Genomic DNA, 18,621 nt, shown 5'->3' with positions numbered 1-18,621 from the left:
GTGCAATGGCACAATCTCGGCTCATTGCAACCTCTGTCTCCTGGGTTTAAGCGATTCTCCTGCCTTAGCCTCCCAAGCAGCTGGGATTACAGGCCCCGGCCACCACACCCGGCTAATTTTTGTAGTTTTAGTAGAGATAGGGTTTCACTATGTTGGTCAGGCTTGTCTCAAACATCCTGACCTCAGGTGATCTGCCCACCTCGGCCCCACAAAGTGCTGGGATTACAGGCATGAACCACCAACGCCCAGCAGTTCCTTAGGTTTTTTTGGAGGTTTTAACCCAGAGATGTAAGGCCACGTCCCTTCCCATCACTGTCACATAGTTAGAGACAGATGGTATCTGCCATGACCCAGAAAGAAAATCACCTCTCAATTACATCATTTAATAAGGGAGCATGTAGGCATTCAAGGTTCAAAAGGAGTGAAATTTTTGTGGTTTAGTTTATATATATTTATATTCATATTCATATTTGTTTATTTTTAGAGGCAAGGGCTTGCTCTGTCACCCAGGCTAGAGTGCAGTGGTGCAATCATAGCTCACTGCAGCCTCGAACTCCTGGCCTCAAGCAGTCCTCCCACCTCGGGCTCCCAAAGCCTTGCGATTATAGGCATGAGCCACTGCACCTGGCCTGAACTTTTATTTCTTAGTGATTTTGCAGTGCTTTCTCAGGGTCTTCTGCCGTGTTATCTTCCAAATTAGTTTGATTAGTTCTGTAATTAATAAATGAAGTCATTTAAGGCCTTTGCTTTTGGGAAAGTTCATGAGTTAATGAAGACAGATTGAGCGTCTTCTAGATCTCAGATTCTGAGCTAAGTTTCACCAAGTTATATCACTTAATCCTCACAAAGTATATGAGATAGCACATTCTCTTCCTTTTTTTTTTTTTTTTTTTTTTGAGATGGAGTCTTGCTCTGTCGCCCAGGCTGGAGTGCAATGGCACGATCTCAGCTCACTGCAACCTCCTTCTCCCAGGTTCAAGCGATTCTCCTGCCTCAGCCTCCGGAGTAGCTGAGACTACAGGTGGGCACCACCACGCCCAGCTAATTTTTGTATTTTTAGTAGAGACAGATTTCAACATGTTGGTCAGGCTGGTCTCCAACTCCTGACCTCAGGTGATCCACCTGCCTCAGCCTCCCAAAGTGCTGGGATTACAGGCATGAGCCACTGCACCTGGCCAGTTCTCTTCGTTCTACAGATGAAAAATACAGAACTCAGAGGGGCTAAGGAGGTCAGAGCCCAGCGCTCTCTTGGTAGAACAAAGTGCACTGGGATGAAGGGTTTGGAGTAGATTGAGGAAACCCACTGAAGGATCCTGAGTTGCTGATCATAGCTATAACCATATTCTCTACTGCTAGAAACCAAGAATTCCAGGGCCCTGATGGAGATCCCTAAGCTAGTGCCTTGCCAATGACCATCTCAGGTGCTGCTTCCCATTGTCCCTAGGGCCTGATAACATTGGGGTAGGTGCGCCTGGTTCAACCAAGGTGACCATATGTAGGTGTAGCTGATGGCAGTGGGGCCCTCCCAGCTGTGCATGTGACACAGTCACGGGCAGTACAAGGTCACAGTCAGGCTGGAGGGGAAGTTGTGTCTGTCACAGGGCCCTCCCTCCCCCGTAAGGTCCACTGGAGTTCCTGAAGGGGCCCAGTAAACCACCCAGGCTCTGGACAAATTGGGAAACTAAAATATTAGGTTGGAGCCCAAATCACACTTTTATTGCCCATAAAGGCCAAGTCACAAGATGCTGCTCATTGTGAGAGCTGAGCACACCTGCTACGTGGACCCTAGACCCAGGCAAACTTCCCCACAATGGCAGCCCTGGCCCCACACAGGCCTCCCCATGTGCCAGCTACCTCTCGCAAGGAAAAAATCCACGATTAGCAGGCATGGTAACACGCACCTATAGCCCCAGCTACTCAGGAGGCTGAGGCAGGAGGATCGCGTGAGCCCAGGAGGCAGAGGTTGCAGTGAGCCGAGATCACACCACTGCACTCCAGTCTGGGTGATAGAGCCAGACCCTGTCTCAAAAAAAGAAAGTAAGTCCAGGAGCTGCGCAGCCAGTTTCTTCATTTCAAATTTAGCAATCAGATCAAAACAGAGGCAGAGGGAGGCCAGCAGTTAGAACAGTGGAGGTCCCTCTACTTGGAAGGAAACTTCAGCATTAATGAAGCAGAATGAAGGAAATGAACGGAAACGTGGACAGGGGTTTCCTGAAGCTTCTCTTCACCAGGTGCCATGCTATCCCATTTCCACTTTCTTTTTTTTTTTTTTCTGAGACAGAGTCTTGTTCTGTCACCCAGGCTGGAGTGCAGCGGCGCAATCTCAGCTCACTGCAACCTCTGCCTCCCAGGTTCAAGCCATTCTCCTGCCTCAGCCTCCCGAGTAGCTGGGATTATAGGCGCCCGCCACCAAACCTGGCTGATGTTTTGTATTTTTAGTAGAGACTGGGTTTCACCATGTTGGCCAGACTGGTCTCGAACTCGTGACCTCAAGTGATCCACCTCGGCCTCCCAAAGTTCTGGGATTACAGACGTGAGCCACCGCGCCCAGCTGCCATTTCTACTTTCTAGCCACAAAGATGCTGCATTTTGAAGTCTCCTGTAATTCATATCCATTTTAGGACACGTGTGGTAACTCTTTCTATAATATAGATGTCTGCAAAGCCCTAGGTTACTATCTGGGCATAGACGCTACCAATTATAAAAAATAGCTCCAAAACTATGTTCCCTGGCCCTGCTGGGGCCACGTGTGTTTCCCAAGTCCCCCAACAGGCTTCAGCTGCATGACAGTCACTGCCCCCTGGCCAGAGCATACCCCCCTCAGGTTTCTCAGTTTGCCGCTTGTCTTGCTGGTCTTCTGACAGTCATGCCCATCGCACCGTAGTCTGCAGTCATGGTGGCGATGCCTCTTTTGTGCATTTTAGCACTAGCAAATTCAATGGTACACCTGTGGCAAAGATAAAGAGAGAAGGGGAGAGAAGAAGAAGACCAGTAGGACCTCAAAACTTAGTAAATAAAATTTAGTAATCACAGGTGTGGGCTGGGTGTGGTAGCTCATGCCTGTAATCCCAGAACTTTGGGAGGCCGAGGCGGGTGGATCACTTGAGGCCAGGAGTTCGAGACCAGCCTGACTGACATGATGAAACCCCGTCTCTACTAAAAATACAAAAATTAGCTGGGTGTGATGGTGCGCGCCTGTAATCCCAGCTGCTCAGGAGGCTGAGGCAGGAGAATCGCCTGAACCTGTGAGGTGGAGGTTGCAGTGAGCCATGATCATACCATTGCACTCCAGTCTGGGTGACACAGCGAGACTCTGTCTCAAAAAAATAAACGAATCCCAGGTCTGAATCCAGAGTAGACACTCAACAAATGCTTCCTTTCAAAAATAACTCCACAACAAAGCAGGCTGGGCTGAGTCAAATATGGGATCCAAGAGATGAGTTTGAGCTGCAGAGATCTAGAAAAATATCATGGAAGAGGTATGAGATGAGCAGGCTCTTGAAAGGAGGATTGGAGTAGAGAAGAATTTTATAAGCAACGAAACAGGTGGAAGGAGAAACGAGGGACCAGGCACAGTGGCTCATGCCTAGAACCCCATTGGGAGGCGGAGGCAGGAGGATGGTTTGAGGCCAGGAGTTCGAGACCAGCCTCAGCAACATAGTGAGAGCCTGTCACTACAGAAAAAATAATAATAATAAAATAGATGAAGGAGAAGTGAACATTCAGAATTGGCATGAAATTGCTTGTCTAAGATCACCCAGCAGGGCCAGTCTCGGTGGTTCACGCCTTTAATCCCAGCACTTTGGGAGGCCAAGGCAGGCTAATCCCAGCACTTTGGGAGGCCAAGGCAGGCAGATCATCTAAAGTGAGGAGTTCGAGACCAGCCTGGCCAACATGGTGAAACTCTGTCTTTACTAAAAATGCAAAATTAGCCTGCTGTGGTGGCACATGCCTGTAATCCCAGCTACTCGGGAGGCTCAGAATCTCTTGAGCACAGGAGCTCGAGACCAGCCTGAGCAAGATAATGAGACTCTGTCTCTACAAAAAATTTAACAATTAGGCTGGGCATGGTAGCTCACACCTGTAATCCCAGCACTTTGGGAGACTGAGGCGGGCGGATCATGAGGTCAGGAGATCGAGACCATCCTGGCTAACATGGTGAAACCCCGTCTCTACTAAAAAGATAAAAATTAGCCAGATGTGGTGGCACACACCTGTAATCCCAGCTACTCGGGAGGCTGAGGCAGGAGAATCACTTGAACCCCGGAGGCAGAGGTTGCAGTGAGCTGAGATCGCGCCATTGCACTCCAGCCTGGGCGACAGAGCAAAACTCCGTCCCCCCCCCCAAAAAAAAAAAAGACCACCCACCCATCAGGCCAAGGGCAGAGCAGAGATGCAGACTGAGTTTTTTCTCCAAGGCTTTCGTTCTTTCACTAAATGCTTTGTACAGACCAATCTGCTGTTATACCCGACAGAGCTTCCCAACACTGCATATGTTATATCCCTAACCAAGAATGTAGTTTTTTACATTCTTTTCTCAGGGGTTAAACAGGAAACATTGATTTTCCTTTCTCCTGCCCCACTGGAACCCTCAGGGAGTAACACTTGGTGTCAATTTTTGCCCCCTCAAAAAAAACTAAGCCTTATTTCCTCTTACCCTTTTACTTTAAGGGGATTAGGAATATCTCTGGCTAAAGGCAATTAAAAATATCTCAGACTAGGCTGGGCACAGCCTGTAATCCCAGCACTTGGGGAGGCCAAGGTGGGAGGATTGCTTGAGCCCAGGAGTTTGAGACCAGCCTGGGCAACATAGTGAGACCACGTCTCTACAAAAAATAGAAAAACTCAGCCGGGTGTGGTGACGCGTGCCTGTGATCCCAGCTACTCAGGAGGCCGAGGTGGGAGAATCACTGAAGCCAGGAGGTTGAAGCTGCAGTGAGCCATGATCACGCCACTGCACTCCATCCTGGGCAAGAGAACAAGACCCTCCCGCAAAAAAACATATCTCAGGCTGACCATTTACCCAGGATTGATGACAAGATTGCCAGAATAACACACCACAGGACACTGCTCTTCCTTGGAAGAACAGGTCCATGCAGTACGAACTCAGATTCCGAACCCTTGTAGCCACGGCATTCCGTGAGTCTTGTGTGACTTCCCTAAAAAACCACAACTGCTCCTGGAAGCTCATCTTTCTAGGCCAGAAGACAGTATTCTTTAGACACATGGAGATAAATCTAGGCTAAAGGATAATGCCTCACATCTGTGGAGCACAAGGCATGTGCCAGGCACTGAGCCAAAAAGTTTTTTGTTTGTTTGTTTCTTTTCTGATTGTGGTTTTGGTTTTGGTTTTGGTTTTTTGAGAAAGGGTCTCGCTCTGTCGCCTAGGCCAGCGTGCAGTGGCAAAATCTCAGCTTACCACAGCCTTGAACTCCCAGGCTCAATCAGTCCTCCATCTGAGCCTCAGGAGTAGCTGAGGCTGCAGGTACACGCCACCACACCTGGCTAATTTTTTGTATTTTTTTGTAGAGATGGGGTTTTGCTCTTTTGCCCAGGCTGGTCTCTAACTCCTGAGCTCAAGCGATCTCCCATCTCGGCCTCCCAAAGCCCTGGGATTACAGGTGTGAGTCCCTGCACCCGGCCCGAGCAGACAATTTTATAGATGTATCATCTTATCAGTCCCTCCATCAGCACCCAAGTGCAGTGCTGCTGGCCCCATTTTACAGGCAAAGTCTGCACGTAGGGGCCAAGCTCATGAGCATGGAAACCTAGGCCCCACACCTAACGGTGTCCCCTCCCCACCCTTAGGGCTTATCACAGCACACAAACAGCAGCTGGATGGTGACCTCTTTTTGAGTGTCTACTTTGGGTTGTACATCATACGTTTAATACCTTATTTAATCACGCCTGTAATCCCAGCACTTTGGGAAGCCAAGGGGGTTGGATCACCTGAGGTCAGGAGTTCGAGACCAACCTGGCCAACATGGTGAAACACCGCCTCTACTAAAAATACAAAAAATTACAAAAAATTAGCCAGGCGTCGTGGCACACACCTGTAGTCCCAGCTATTCGGGAGACTGAGGCAGGAGAATCATCTGAACCCAAGAGGCGGAGGTTGCAGTGAGCTGAGATCGCACCACTGCACTCCAGCCTGGGCGACAGAGTGAGACTCCGTCTCAAAAAAACAAAAACAAAAAAACCTGAAGTTTTCTTATTTCTCACAGAATGCTATGGCTGTGAGGTTAAATAACTTCTCCAAGTTGCACAGCTAGTAAGCACCAAAGCCAGATGTCCAACCCCGATGTGCCTGCTTCCAAAAAGCCTGTACTCTGGCTTGGGGTCTGGCTGGAACCAAACCTTCACTACCCGTACAGCCTCCCGCCTCCCCAGTCAGAGTGGGTGGGGTGGAGAGTTTCACCCCAGCTAGCAGTCTCACTGCCAAGGAGCTTGAAAGCCATAGCGCCCAGGAACCTGTTCACAGAAGCCCCCGTTTCCCGGGCTCCCAAGGTAGCCCCAGGAAAGGGAGAAAGACTGATACACCATGGAACTTCTGGGGGGCGTCTCAGAACCCTTCCTTTCTGAACCAGAGCTCACAAATCTTTCAGGACAAGGTTCAGAGCTCACTGCACACAGGAACCAAATAACTCCGTAGCAGATTCACACCCCCCTGCGCTCCGCCAGAGTTCAATACCCTGGGCTAAGCTACAGTAGGATCTTCCCCAGGGGAGTCCCCACATTCAGCACAGGACCCAGTGCAGAGTAAGAGCCCAGAAAACCTTTTTTTTTTTTTTTTTTTTTTTCCTTGAGACAGGATCTTGCTCTGTCGCCCAGGCTGGAATGCAGTGGCACAGTCTCGGCTCAGTGTAACTAACCTCTGCCTCCCACATTCAAGAGATTCTCCTGCCTCAGCCTCCTGAGCTGCTGGGATTACAGGTGCTTGCCACCATGCCTGGCTAATTTTTGTATTTTTAGTAGAGACAAGGTTCCACCGTGTTGGCCAGGCTGGTTTCAAACGCCGGGCCTCAAGCCATCTGCCCGCCTCAGCCTCCCAAAGTGCTGGGATTGCAGGCGTGAGCCAACACGCCCAGCCTCAGTAAGCCTTATTGGCCGGGCTTGGTGGCTTATACCTGTAATCGCAACACTTTGGGAGGCCAAGGCAAGAGGATCACTTCAGCCCAGGAGGTCAAGTTTGCAGTAAACTATGATCGTGCCCCTGTACTCCAGCCTAAGTAACATCATGAGATCCTGTCTCTACAATATTTTAAAAATTTATCCAGGCATGGTGACATACACCTGTGGTCCTGGCTACTCAGGAGGCTGAGGCAGGAGGATCACCTGAGCCTGGGAGGCAGAGGCTGCAGGGAGCTATGATCACACCACTGTATTTCAGCCTGAGTGACAAAGCAAGACACTGCCTCTGAGTAAAATAAGGAAAGGAAAAAAAAAAAAAAAGGAAAAATACAGAATTTGGTGGAATTCCACCCTACCCTGGACCACAAGTCCCCAACCTGACCTTCTGTGGCTCAGAGATTACAATTGTCACTTTGGCGGCTGTCCATTAATTGATCCTCTCCCCTGAAGTCCTGATGGATGCAGTGGTTATCAGGCAGTTTCACTGATGAACTCACCCAGCCTTCATTACTGCACACCAGTGGCGCCAGTGCAAGGCCTGGGTGTACAAAGAATAAATGGGACCTTGTCTTTCTCAGTCTAGTTGGAGCAAGATAGGATGGGATGTAGGAAACGTGTCACTCGATAAGAATCCTGGCCGGAAGTGGTGGCTCATGCCTGTAATCCCAGCACTTGGGGAGGCCCAGGCAGGAAGATTGCTTGAGCCCAGGAGCTCAAGACCACCCTGGGCAACATGGAGAGACTCCATCTCTTTAAAAAAATTAAAAAATTAACAAGCATAGTGACACACTTGTGTTCCTAGCTACTCAGAAGGCTGAGATGGGAGGATCACTCAAGCCCAGTAGTTGGAGGCTGCAGTGAGCTGTGATGGCACCACTGCACTCCAGTCTGGTGACAGAGCAAGGCCTTGTTTCCAAAAGGTTTTTGGAAAATAAAATAAGTGGCCAGACACAGTGGCTCACACCTGTAATCCCAGCACTTTTGGAGGCCGAGACAGATGGATCACCTGAGGTCAGGAGTTTGAGACCAGCCTGGCCAACATGGTAAAACCCCATCTCTACAAAAAATGCAAAAATTAGCTGGATGTGGTGGCAGGTGCCTGTAATCCCAGGTACTCTGGAGGCTGAGGCAGGAGAATCGCTTGAACCCGGGAGGCAGAGGTTGCAGTGAGCGGAGATTGAGCCACTGCACTCCACCTGGGCGGCAAGAGTGAAACTCTGTCTCAAAAAATTAAAATTAAAACAAGTGCCTGTGGCACTTTGTTGCAGTGGAGAAGAAGGGAGTGGTGTCCCAGCCCTGGGATGCTGGGATGGCTCCTGGCCAGGCCCCGAGGGGTAGGCGGTGACTCTGGAGAGGGGGTGCCCCATGGCCCGACGAGGGTCGCTGGAGGGGCACGGAGGGGCCTCCGGGCTGGATGGAGCAGGAGCCCCAGAGAGAGAGGTCTTGCCAGGGTGGCACCAGAGGCCCTGTCTCCAGCAGCACTCCCCTCACATCCGCGCCGCTTGTTGTCTTGTAGGTCTCGGATTCGCAGAGAACTGTTCATTGAGGAAATTCAGGCCGGGAGCCAGGGCCAGGCGGGCGCCAGCGACTCACCCTCGGCCCGCAGCGGCCGGGCGGCGCCCAGCTCAGAGGGCGACAGCTGCGACGGCGTGGAGGCCACCGAGGGCCCAGGCAGCGCCGACACCGAGGAGCCCAAGTCTCAGGGAGAGGCCGAGCGGGAGGAGGCGCCGCGGCCGGCGGAGCAGACGGAGCCGCCGCCCTCGGGGACCCCGGGCCCGGACGACGCCCGCGACGACGACCATGAGGGAGGCCCCGCGGAAGGCCCGGGGCCCCTGTCCAGCCCCGCCACCGCCACCGCCACCGCCACCGCCGCGCCCGCGGCCCCCGAGGACGCCGCTACCTCAGCCGCCGCCGCGCCAGGGGAGGGCCCCGCAGCCCGGAGCTCCGCGCCGCCGCCCAGCAGCAGCAGCAGCAGCAGCAGCAGCAGCGCCCCCCGCAGGCCCAGCTCGCTGCAGAGCCTCTTTGGCCTCCCCGAGGCCGCAGGCGCCCGGGACTCGCGCGACAACCCCCTGCGCAAGAAGAAGGCCGCGAACTTGAACAGCATCATCCACCGCCTGGAGAAGGCCGCCAGCCGGGAGGAACCTATCGAATGGGAGTTCTGAGGGGCCGCGGCCCCGGGGCGGGCAGCCAGGCTGGGCTGCAAGGGCCTGGACGGGGTCGGACGGGGCAGGAGCTGCAGACACCGTGGCCTGGGCTTGGCCCGCGGCCTGCACCGACCCCAGGCCGGACCTGAGCCCGCAGCCCAGACCCACTCCACGGTCCGGGGCCTGCACCGACCTGAGGCCCAGATCCAAGCCTGTGGCCCAGACCCACTCTGCGGCCCACGCCGACCTTGCGGCCTCCACCAACCCTGCGGCCCAGACCCAGTCCGCGGCCTGGACCGCTTCGCGCACTTACCGCCCTGCGGGCCACAGGGCAAAATCGCCATAGGCCAAGGTGCATATAGAAAACAAAGGAGCATTAAGCCCAATCTATGTCGAGTTTTCAAGGAAGAAAACGGAAATGTGTGGTCGAGCTTTTTTGTACCCTGAAGTGTTTTTTTTATTGCCCTAAGTGATTTCCACAGGTTCTGGAATAACTCTTACAGCTTTGCCTTGTGTCCTCCTGTTCCGTGTGGGCTTTAAAAGAAAAAAAATCAAACCCACATATTAAAAGGGGGCTTTTTATCTGCCATCTAATGGCTTCAGAGCGATAATACACTATTATCTTCTTAAACCAGGAAAAAAAAGGGGGGGGGATTTTTCAGAAAAATTAAAAAAGAAAGTTTTTGTAGCTGTTCAGTTGCCACTAAGAGATTGCACAGTCAAAACGACTCTAAACACACTAGTTTGGATTCCTAAATATTTTCAAGAAAAGAATCTTCTCGTTTGAAACTTTGAATTAAAATAAAACACATTTACTCCACATATTTTTTAACAAAAAGAAAACGTCACATCAGGAAACTCTGATTTTGTGGTAGCTGACATAGTGTTTTCTTGTACGTGAATAGAATCCTGACATGTAGTGCACATCGATGTATAGCTTTAACTGACCCTGGGTTTTGCAGACTAGGGTTTGTTTAATACACTCCATTCTAGGCCAAATCAGGACAAAAAAAAAAAAAGAAAAAAAAGAAAAAAAAGAAAAGATCCGAATCTAGGTATTTTATAATCTGCTTTTTAACCTCTAACCGCAGAGCACGCTGATCAGACCTCATATCTTGGAGGTTTAGGAGACAAGTTAGAAGAACTGTAGCATGTACCTGTCAATTTTGTTTAATTTATGGTGTCTCAGTCTGTCTGTGCGTCTGCACGTGTGGAAGCATTGAAAGAAAGGAGAGAGTAGTCCGGGCGAGCACAGCAGGCAGTTCCGGGGCCAGATGGGCCTGTCCCCAAGTAGATAGCAGTCTACGGATCTCTCTCTGGCACAGAAGGCACCTCACCTCACACCACTCTCCTGGGCACCTGATGAACTGAGCCCTCCCAGGGGAAGACACTCCCCAGGCCTGGGCAGGGCTTGCACGCGCACTCTCTCTCTCTTTCCCTTTTTCTTCCCACCACAAGCACTGATGACCCTGTTGAACTCGTGGGAAACTTCCTTTCTCTGCAGGAGAGAGAACGTGGCATTCTGGGCTCCCCACTCCCATCCCTGTAGAAATGGCCCAAACTCACACCAAAACGTGGATGCTCTTCAACTTCCAAACCTACCATTTGCCCTTCGTTCATTTCGCCTCTTAGAAAGTTCTTTTATGCACAGTTTTAGGGCAGTCTAAGTACAAACTGAAAGTCTAACTTGTCTCTGATTCCTCCCTTGTCTATGTGTATATGCGTGAGAATAGAGGCGGGTGAGAGTGTGCGTGCGTGTGCGTGTGTGCAATTTTATACGTCTGTGTATTTTCTTAAGTACCTGTGCACACGTAGAGTGCATTACTGCCACCTTTTTCAATAAGCTGTTTTATCAGTTACGGCTTCTACAAGTTTGCTAATTTAGACTCCTTTATTGCCATATCTTTAAACTAACAATAGATGATTTCGGTATATATATATATTTTTTTTTGCTTATTTATAGGTGCTGTATTTTATTATCTGATTGTTAGGAAGGGATGAAAGGGGCAAATATTCTTTAGAGGGATAGACTGCCGGCAGTATTGGGTATAATTTACAAGATGTAGTTGTCATACTGTATATTACTGATTGAAAACTTTTTGACCGTATTGTGTATCATTGAAACCTTTGTCTTAGGTCAACATCTTTGGATGACATTTTAATGGTGCATTCATTATTTCTTAAGTTTAATTAATATTACTTTTTTTTTTATTTGGGGGGTGGGAGGGAGTTATAATTTTAAAGGTATGCTCTGGCTGTTCCACCTCCGTGTGCTTGTTAATTAACTTGTAGGACTTTGACTGTAAGATGTGAAACCACGTTTCTTGCATGATGTTTTAGAGATTATTTCATTTACAGTCTTTTAACCTGCAACTGCAGCACTTAGTTCACGTTTTCACAAATTTTGAGAGTCACTACACTAAAGACAATGCCTTTTCATGAATAAGAAGTTTTCAGAAGGCTCTAGGGGGCTGGGAGGCAGGCCGTTTGTTTGTCTTTTGATGGGGGTATCATTTCTGAACTTGAAGTCTGGTTCAGGGAGAAGAGAATTCAAAATCAGAGGAGCTTAAGGGGACACGGGTCAACATCTGGCTCGATTCAGGTGCATTGAGAAGAGTGAGTTCACATCAGTGACCCTTAGGACAGTGAGTGGCAGAGCCCTGACGACTGTGGTGTCCTCTCCACAAAACCCTCAAGGGACTTTTGTCATCATGTGTGATGAATCTCTAAATATCATCTAATTTTCATAAGAATGAAAAGCAAGAAGTTAACATGAAATAGTAGGCTAGGGTTTAGTTTTAAAGGCATGACTGTTATTTACAAAGGTGTTAAATCTGAGGAAATTGACAAACACAGATTTGTCCATTCTAGTGGCCAAACAGTAACAGTCTAAAACGCAGTCATTTTGGCCCTCCCAAGCAATTTAGTCATATGTGTTGTTTTCCCTTTTTGGTTTTTTTTTTTTTTTACATTTTTAACTAGGTTACTGTTGGTTCCTATTCTGTCTTTTTTGCCAGATCTACATCTGGGAACCGGATACAATCAGTTGGTTAAATTTTGCTTGCAGTTCTGTGTATTCTTTTTCCTCTCTTATTTATTTTTTTAAAAAATGGAGATCCCAACCTTACGATCTTTGATGTTAAGCTAGCACTGTCTGTAATACTTCTAAGAGCTGCCACTAAAATAATACAGCAATCCGTGGCCGGGGGAGCACCCCCTCCTGGTTGGGCCCCTCAGTTGGAGTCTAAGGGTTAATCTCTCATCTTGCTAAGCAGTATTCAAGTGCCTTGAACAGTGTCCCCTCGGCGTGGCTCCCCTTCAGCACGCTGATGTTCCAAGCAGTGGCCCCTGCAGGCAGCCGACCCCCTTCCTCTTCACGCCCTATGAGTTTAAGAAGCTGATTTGTACTTCTCCCCTGGGGGAAACGGTTCCATATAAAACACTAACACTTAATTACAAGCTCCATTATGCCATTTTAAATGGCTTCTTTTTGTTAATTGGAGGCAGTGTTCATAACTTAAGGCTTTTGCCATTAACTTAGCTGGCTAAGCAGAGGCTCGGCATAAAATCAGTGTTTGCATTTAGCCTCTTGACCCGGGGTTCCTGCCCAAGCTCCCTTGTGATAGCCGAGATGGCAGGTGTATGGGTTCTGCCCTAGACCTGTGCCCGACTCACTGCCATCCCAGAGGAGTCTTCTGTCCTCCTCCCCAATCCCCGAGCTCCCAGGTAACCTCCTCTTGAACTTCTGTATCAGTGAAGACATCTGTGGTTTCTGCTCACCAGACCTCTCTTTAGAAAGGGTTATCAGAGCCATGGAGCTTAGCTCAACTGGATTCTTCTAGACTATCTTAGGAGTCATCTTGGCATGAGGCAGCTTCTAAGCATCTCCTGGGACAGGATCGGGGCAGACAGCCCAGGGATGCGTGCGTGGGGGAACTCTCTGAGAAATGCCAGGATCGTGGTTCACAGGGACTCACCATCAAACCCTGCTACTTTGTGCAAGTAATTGAGGCAAAAGATACCAGTCGACGGCCTCCCTGGGGTAGATCCCTTGTACCTCCAAAGTACAAATACCTCCCTGCTCAGGTTCCTTTCTGTCGCCATCTTTTTTTTCCTCCCATTGAAAAACCATTCTGTCTGATGTGGACGTTCAGCTCTGCTGGTTGGCAGTCCGGGCCCAGAGTGCAGCAGAGCTCTGGGTTAAATATTCCTTTCTGGCCACCGCCCAAGCCCAGGTGGCCAGCTCTCATACCCCATCTCCCTCCTTGGCCAGGGCCAGCATCAGGCGTGCAGCTCACGACCAGTTTACACAGGTTGTAAAGAGATCGCTGTGGGCCTCGGCTGACTACTTTAAGATCATGCCACAGCCAGGCCCTAAAAAGAGGGGAACAGGAGTCCCCAGGTGAGCTCTCTCACGGGCAGGTGCCTTCCCGACTAAGGTTGGACTGGATGACTTTGTTCCTCCTGCACGCATGTCCTTTGATACAAGGTAGATCAATGAACTCTGTTGACATTCTATGCAATGTTTTTCATTCCTCTGATTTTAGCAAAGCAAATCTTACTGAAAAATAGCAGAGTCTGGGGAATAGACGCATGTCCTTCTGAGAGTCACACAAAGAAAAGCAGAGAGATTTTGAACTGAGGGGCGACAGCCTTTGCCTTAAATGCACTATGACAGGCGCATCTTGACAGACCAGTGAAAACAAAAGTCCATAGACCTTACTCATCCCAAGGCCGACAAGCCAGCTGTACAAGGGGAGATGTAGCGAAATGGGGCATGTGCGGTGGGCGTGCTGGGCTGTTCGCTGTGGTACTTTAGGCTAGAGGTTTGGCTCCAGTGCTGCCGGTGGGGGGGCCCTGTCCCTCCCCGGATGTCCTCCCTCTTCTTCACACTCCTCATTGTCCCTTCTACCTCACTAACCTGTGTTCTCCATCTGATGTCACCCAGAGCCACACCCCGCAGAACTATGAGGCACGTGGGCTGGAGGGGGCGGGAAAGCTGCCAGTGCAGCAGACCCGAGCATCCCTCTGCCTGGTGGGCTGGCGTTGTGTGTCTCTCCTTTTGTGAGCACGACACGGACAGACAGCTGTGCTCTGCCAGGCACACGGATTTTTCTCTTGACTTCCACCTGTTCTCAAAGCTCCAGCAGCTGTTTCTTTTGCAGGCAGGGTGTGGTCTCGGGCCTCCAAGGGTCTTTGCCTATCCTTTCTGTCCAGTCCTGTTCAGCTGTTAAGATCCATCATGGCCATTATCCTTGCCCCGGGCTGCCCCAGAGTGGCCACATGAGGACACTTCCCAAGATTCCCAGCTGGCTTTGGGGAACGCTGTAGCTCTTGGGTGTCTGTTGTCTCTGGCATGGTTTCAGCGTCACTGCGAACGCTCCTTTGCAAACATCAAACATCTCAAAGACAGAAAAGGATAGATGGCTTCCTCCAGTCTACACGCCCCGTCCGCACTTGCATCACCCTCTTCTCCCAAAAGAATATGCCAGTTCCCATCCAGCACCGAAGAAAACCAGCTCCTGGGGCTGCTGGTTGGAGGTGGGTCTGTCCACTGTGGGGGTCACAGTGTTCCCCTGCTGGAGAGAGTTTGCAAGTAAGAACCCAAGGGTGGGGACAGCATCCTATGATTGGGCATTGACCAGCCAAAGCTCACATTTAGAAATCCCTCAGTGCTTCTGTGGTTTCACCTGGGCATCGATGACATTAGGGAAGCCTTTGTGACCACAAGGGCAGGGCTTATGCCCTGAGTGGCAAGGTGGTGACCTGGGGCCAGTGTGACATGGTTGGATCTCAGCATGTACTAAATGTCAGTCTGGCCAGCACACTCGGAACGCTAAGAGAATGGTCCAATTTGACGATCTTATGTCTATTTCCATCAGGTTTTGACTTTTTGTAGATGAAAACTACCAGGGAAAAGGGGAAGCAGGTACCCAGTAAAGTTTAGAAAGATCCAGTCTGTGAAACCCTTAGAGATGGGCTGAAAGTTAAGTCCACAACCCTTGGGCTTAATCAGGACAGAAGAGGAGAGGGCATAGGGGGCAGAACGTAAAAGGAGCTCCAGCCGTGCTCCCGGCCCCCCAGCCCAGTCTTCCCAATTCCAGAGGCCTCAGCGGCCTGTGCTCCTCACCACCCTGGTCAGGGGAGTAGAAGGAAATGCAATTTCTGCCTGTCTGCCCGACTTCCAAACACTTCTCCCTCCTGCCCAGGCCTCTCCCACCACCACCTCTCCTCCAAAGATAACCGTGTCCATGCCGTCCGTGGCATCATCTCGAGTTTTCATTTTTGGATGAAGTGACATTTAGCTTTAACAAGACATTTCCAAAGCGCCTAGTCTCCTCCAAAATGCTAACTTTAAAAGTTGGGCATTGTAGGCGAAAAATCCCGAAAAAAAAAAAAAAAGAAAAAAAAGAAAAAAAAAAAAGGCTGGCGAGAGAAAGACATTCGGCTATGCATAAATGTGCACTTCCCCCATCCCCCCGTTCTTAAACTCTTAAGATGCCCTTGAGTTGCTTTTCATGAATCCCTTTAGTTTACCCAGTAATGTTAAGAAAGCATTAGTCTGCGTTACTGTAATTTCTGTAGTGTTTAGGCTTTAATTTCTTCCACAAAATATGCTATATGCTATGTATCAAACTTTCTGTAATCAGAAAGAAAAGGTGCCTTATATCCCAATGTCACGGCTACATCCCTATGGAAATTAATCAGAAGCACAGTGTGTACGGAAGCATTGGGACTTCTGCTGGTGAAACGAGACACCATTCAGCAAGACACATTGAAGTGGCACGGAGCTGCTTTTGTTTTATAATTCCTTTTTCCCCCCTTTTGCTTCTTTTTTATTTTTATTTTTATTTTTTTGTAGTTTGCTTTAAACAAAAAGCACTTAAATAGATGACTATGTGTAAAAGCTCTGTGCAATTGAAATCATTTTTCTTCATTTTTAAAAAATAACGTATTGCACACCAAATGAACTCAAAGTAAGCTTTAGACCAGGACGATTCAGGTTATGAATGAGTTTGTTCACTGTAGTTCCGTTTGTTCATGAACCGAAGGGAAAACAGGCCTCCCCCATTCCCTCCAGTCTCCCAGCCTGCCTCTTGGTGACCACTGAGCTGGGCGTGCAGGGCCCGCGGGCTCTGGCCGGAGCCGCTGGCCTGACGAGGCAGGATGGGGAGTGTCGGTGATTCAGAAGCTGAGAGCCTTCCCCAGTGTCTGAGGCCACAGCCATCCCTTCCAGCACTTAACCTTGTCTTGTTGAAATGGACTGACTGCTACTGACCTGCCGGCGTGCGTGAGGGTGATTATAAAAGGATGTTTCCTTGAGAAAAAAAAAAAAAAATTATTTCTATCCTCTTCTATTTATTATTAGGTTAATCATTTAAGTACTTATCAGGAGTGTATTGTTATTTTGTGTTTTGTTGTCATAAATGCTTTTTGCTGTCACTCTAGTGGTTACTATCCTCTGCCTTCCTCTCCTCCCCCATTCCCCCAGAGAACCAAGGCGTCTGGGGGATTAACTGGGGGGCAGATGGGTTTCCCCAGCAAAATCAAACACCTGTCTCCAGAGTAGCCACTCAAAAACTGGTGGTCTCTATGTGTCTAACTTTTTAAATGAGAGAGTATATGAACAAAAAACATCTACCAACGAGTGAGGGAGTGCTGAGTTGAAGAACGCTCGCTTGAGGAGCTTCAGAGGAATCTTAGCAAAGCCAAGTTCAGTTCCCCAAAGCCTCCTAGAGCCTCTGGTAAGACTTCTGGGTTCATGAAGTTTCGGCGAACCCCGGTCAGAGAGGGCGCGGTGGCCTGGCCAAGACTTTACTTCCAAGCGAGAGAGTGATTTCTTGCAAGGCCCGCATGGGTTGATATGTTTTGGTTGGTTTTTTGTTGTTACTGTTTTTCTTGCGTACAAAGTTGGTCAAAACCATCTTTCAAAGCAACAGTGTTTTGTAGTACCAGGCTGTGGCTTGAGGGCTCACCTAGGAGAGCATAGGCAGAGGGCCCCTTTTCCCTATAGGTGGTTCAATGTGGAGGAAGGTTGGGTGTGGAGATTGCTTGCTGTGGCCCCAAGCTCAGCCAGCAGGACACCAGTTGCTTGCCAATCGGGTGTGAAGGTGAGACGCCCTGCCTCGATCCCATGGGCCCGGCAGAAGGAATCTTACCCCAGGCCAAGGCAAGGGCCCTGCCCACCCCAAGGTAGGCTGGGAAGAGTATCTCTTTCCATACCATCACCTCCCCTTCTCCAAGATCACCGGGGGTCCTGATTTTGTTCTCTCTTTGAAAGAAACCCTCCACCGAAACAATGGTCCCCATCTCCCCAAAATACTTTTTTTTTTCATTTTTCTCTAATTAGTCTATGCATTTCTCTCTCTCAAACCATCTTCTGCCTCTTCCCTTGAGAAAACGGGCATCTCATGTCCCCCATCTGAGACCTCTTGGAAAAAAAAAAAAAATCCCATGCGTTCTGGAGATGTGAGAATTCACCCAAAATTCTTAAAGCATTGGAGAATAGCTGGTTATAAAATAAAAGTGGGGGAAAAAAGAAGGTGGTTTTCCCCACATCCCTTTCCATTGAATAAGAGACCTAGTTCTTTGCGTTTGTGCAATAATAACTGTTTGCTGCTTGCCTTGAGAGCGGGTAGCACCACGCTCCTGTCCAGACTACTAACAGCACAAGACGCACTCGCAGGGTGGCGGAATCTTCCGGAAAACTCTTTATAAGCTCAGCACCCCCTAACCCACCCCCGCTCCAGTGTTTTGTCACGTCTTACATTTTAGCAGTATTTTATATTTTCTGTAACGCACCAAGTCTTAGATCTTTCTAGAGCTTGTTTGTTAATCCTCACACTCACAGATTTTTTTTTCTCCAATCCTCACAAAGACCCAATTGACCAAAAAAGAAAAAAGGAAAAAAAAAAAAAAAAAGTCTTTTTTTTTTTTTTTTTTTTTGTACAAATCGCTTTGAGATGCCTCTGGTGTGTTGCTGTGTGACATCTCTCTGATAACATTTTATTTCTTGCTATTTGTTTTTCTACATTAAGAGTCAAAGTTGACCTGGCTGGCGTGGGGGTGGGGGAGGCACCCGTCGGCCCCTTGGTGTTGTCCCTCTGTCTTTGGTTAGCCATACGATGTTTGTTCTCAGCACTGTACAACGGTCCCTATATAATACGGAGAAGCAATATCACTGTATGAGACTCACACCATGTATTATTCACTAGCACCCTAGGTGTGATAATTGAAGTAAATATCTTTTATACAAACACAAGAATGTCTGGGTTGTTTTTATTTAAAGTGTTCTGGCCTGAGGACGAGCAGCAAACACTGTCATTCAGGGTCCAAATGGCACCTC

The 18,621-nt window shown here is 49.1% G+C and overlaps 1 protein-coding gene across 5 annotated transcripts in view; it reads left to right on the top strand.

Moving 5' to 3' along the window:
* Window positions 1-18,621, top strand: part of CUX1 (cut like homeobox 1) — a 470,594-nt gene that overhangs the window by 424,958 nt on the left and 27,015 nt on the right. For 2 of the 5 annotated variants that reach the window (XM_008018442.3, XM_008018438.3), the window contains exon 24: window positions 8,648-18,537. The exons of the other annotated variants lie outside the window; for them this stretch is intronic. In XM_008018442.3, the coding sequence (XP_008016633.3) occupies window positions 8,648-9,293 (646 nt within the window). In that variant the 3' untranslated portion in view covers window positions 9,294-18,537. Of the gene's footprint in view, window positions 1-8,647; window positions 18,538-18,621 lie in introns of those variants that run through there. 5 annotated transcript variants of the gene reach the window in all.

Source organism: Chlorocebus sabaeus, chromosome 28, assembly GCF_047675955.1.
Source record: "Chlorocebus sabaeus isolate Y175 chromosome 28, mChlSab1.0.hap1, whole genome shotgun sequence".
Classification (NCBI taxonomy): domain Eukaryota; kingdom Metazoa; phylum Chordata; class Mammalia; order Primates; family Cercopithecidae; genus Chlorocebus; species Chlorocebus sabaeus.
The sequence above is the reverse complement of the archived record's forward strand: the minus strand, read 5'-3'. Positions and strand labels throughout refer to the sequence as shown.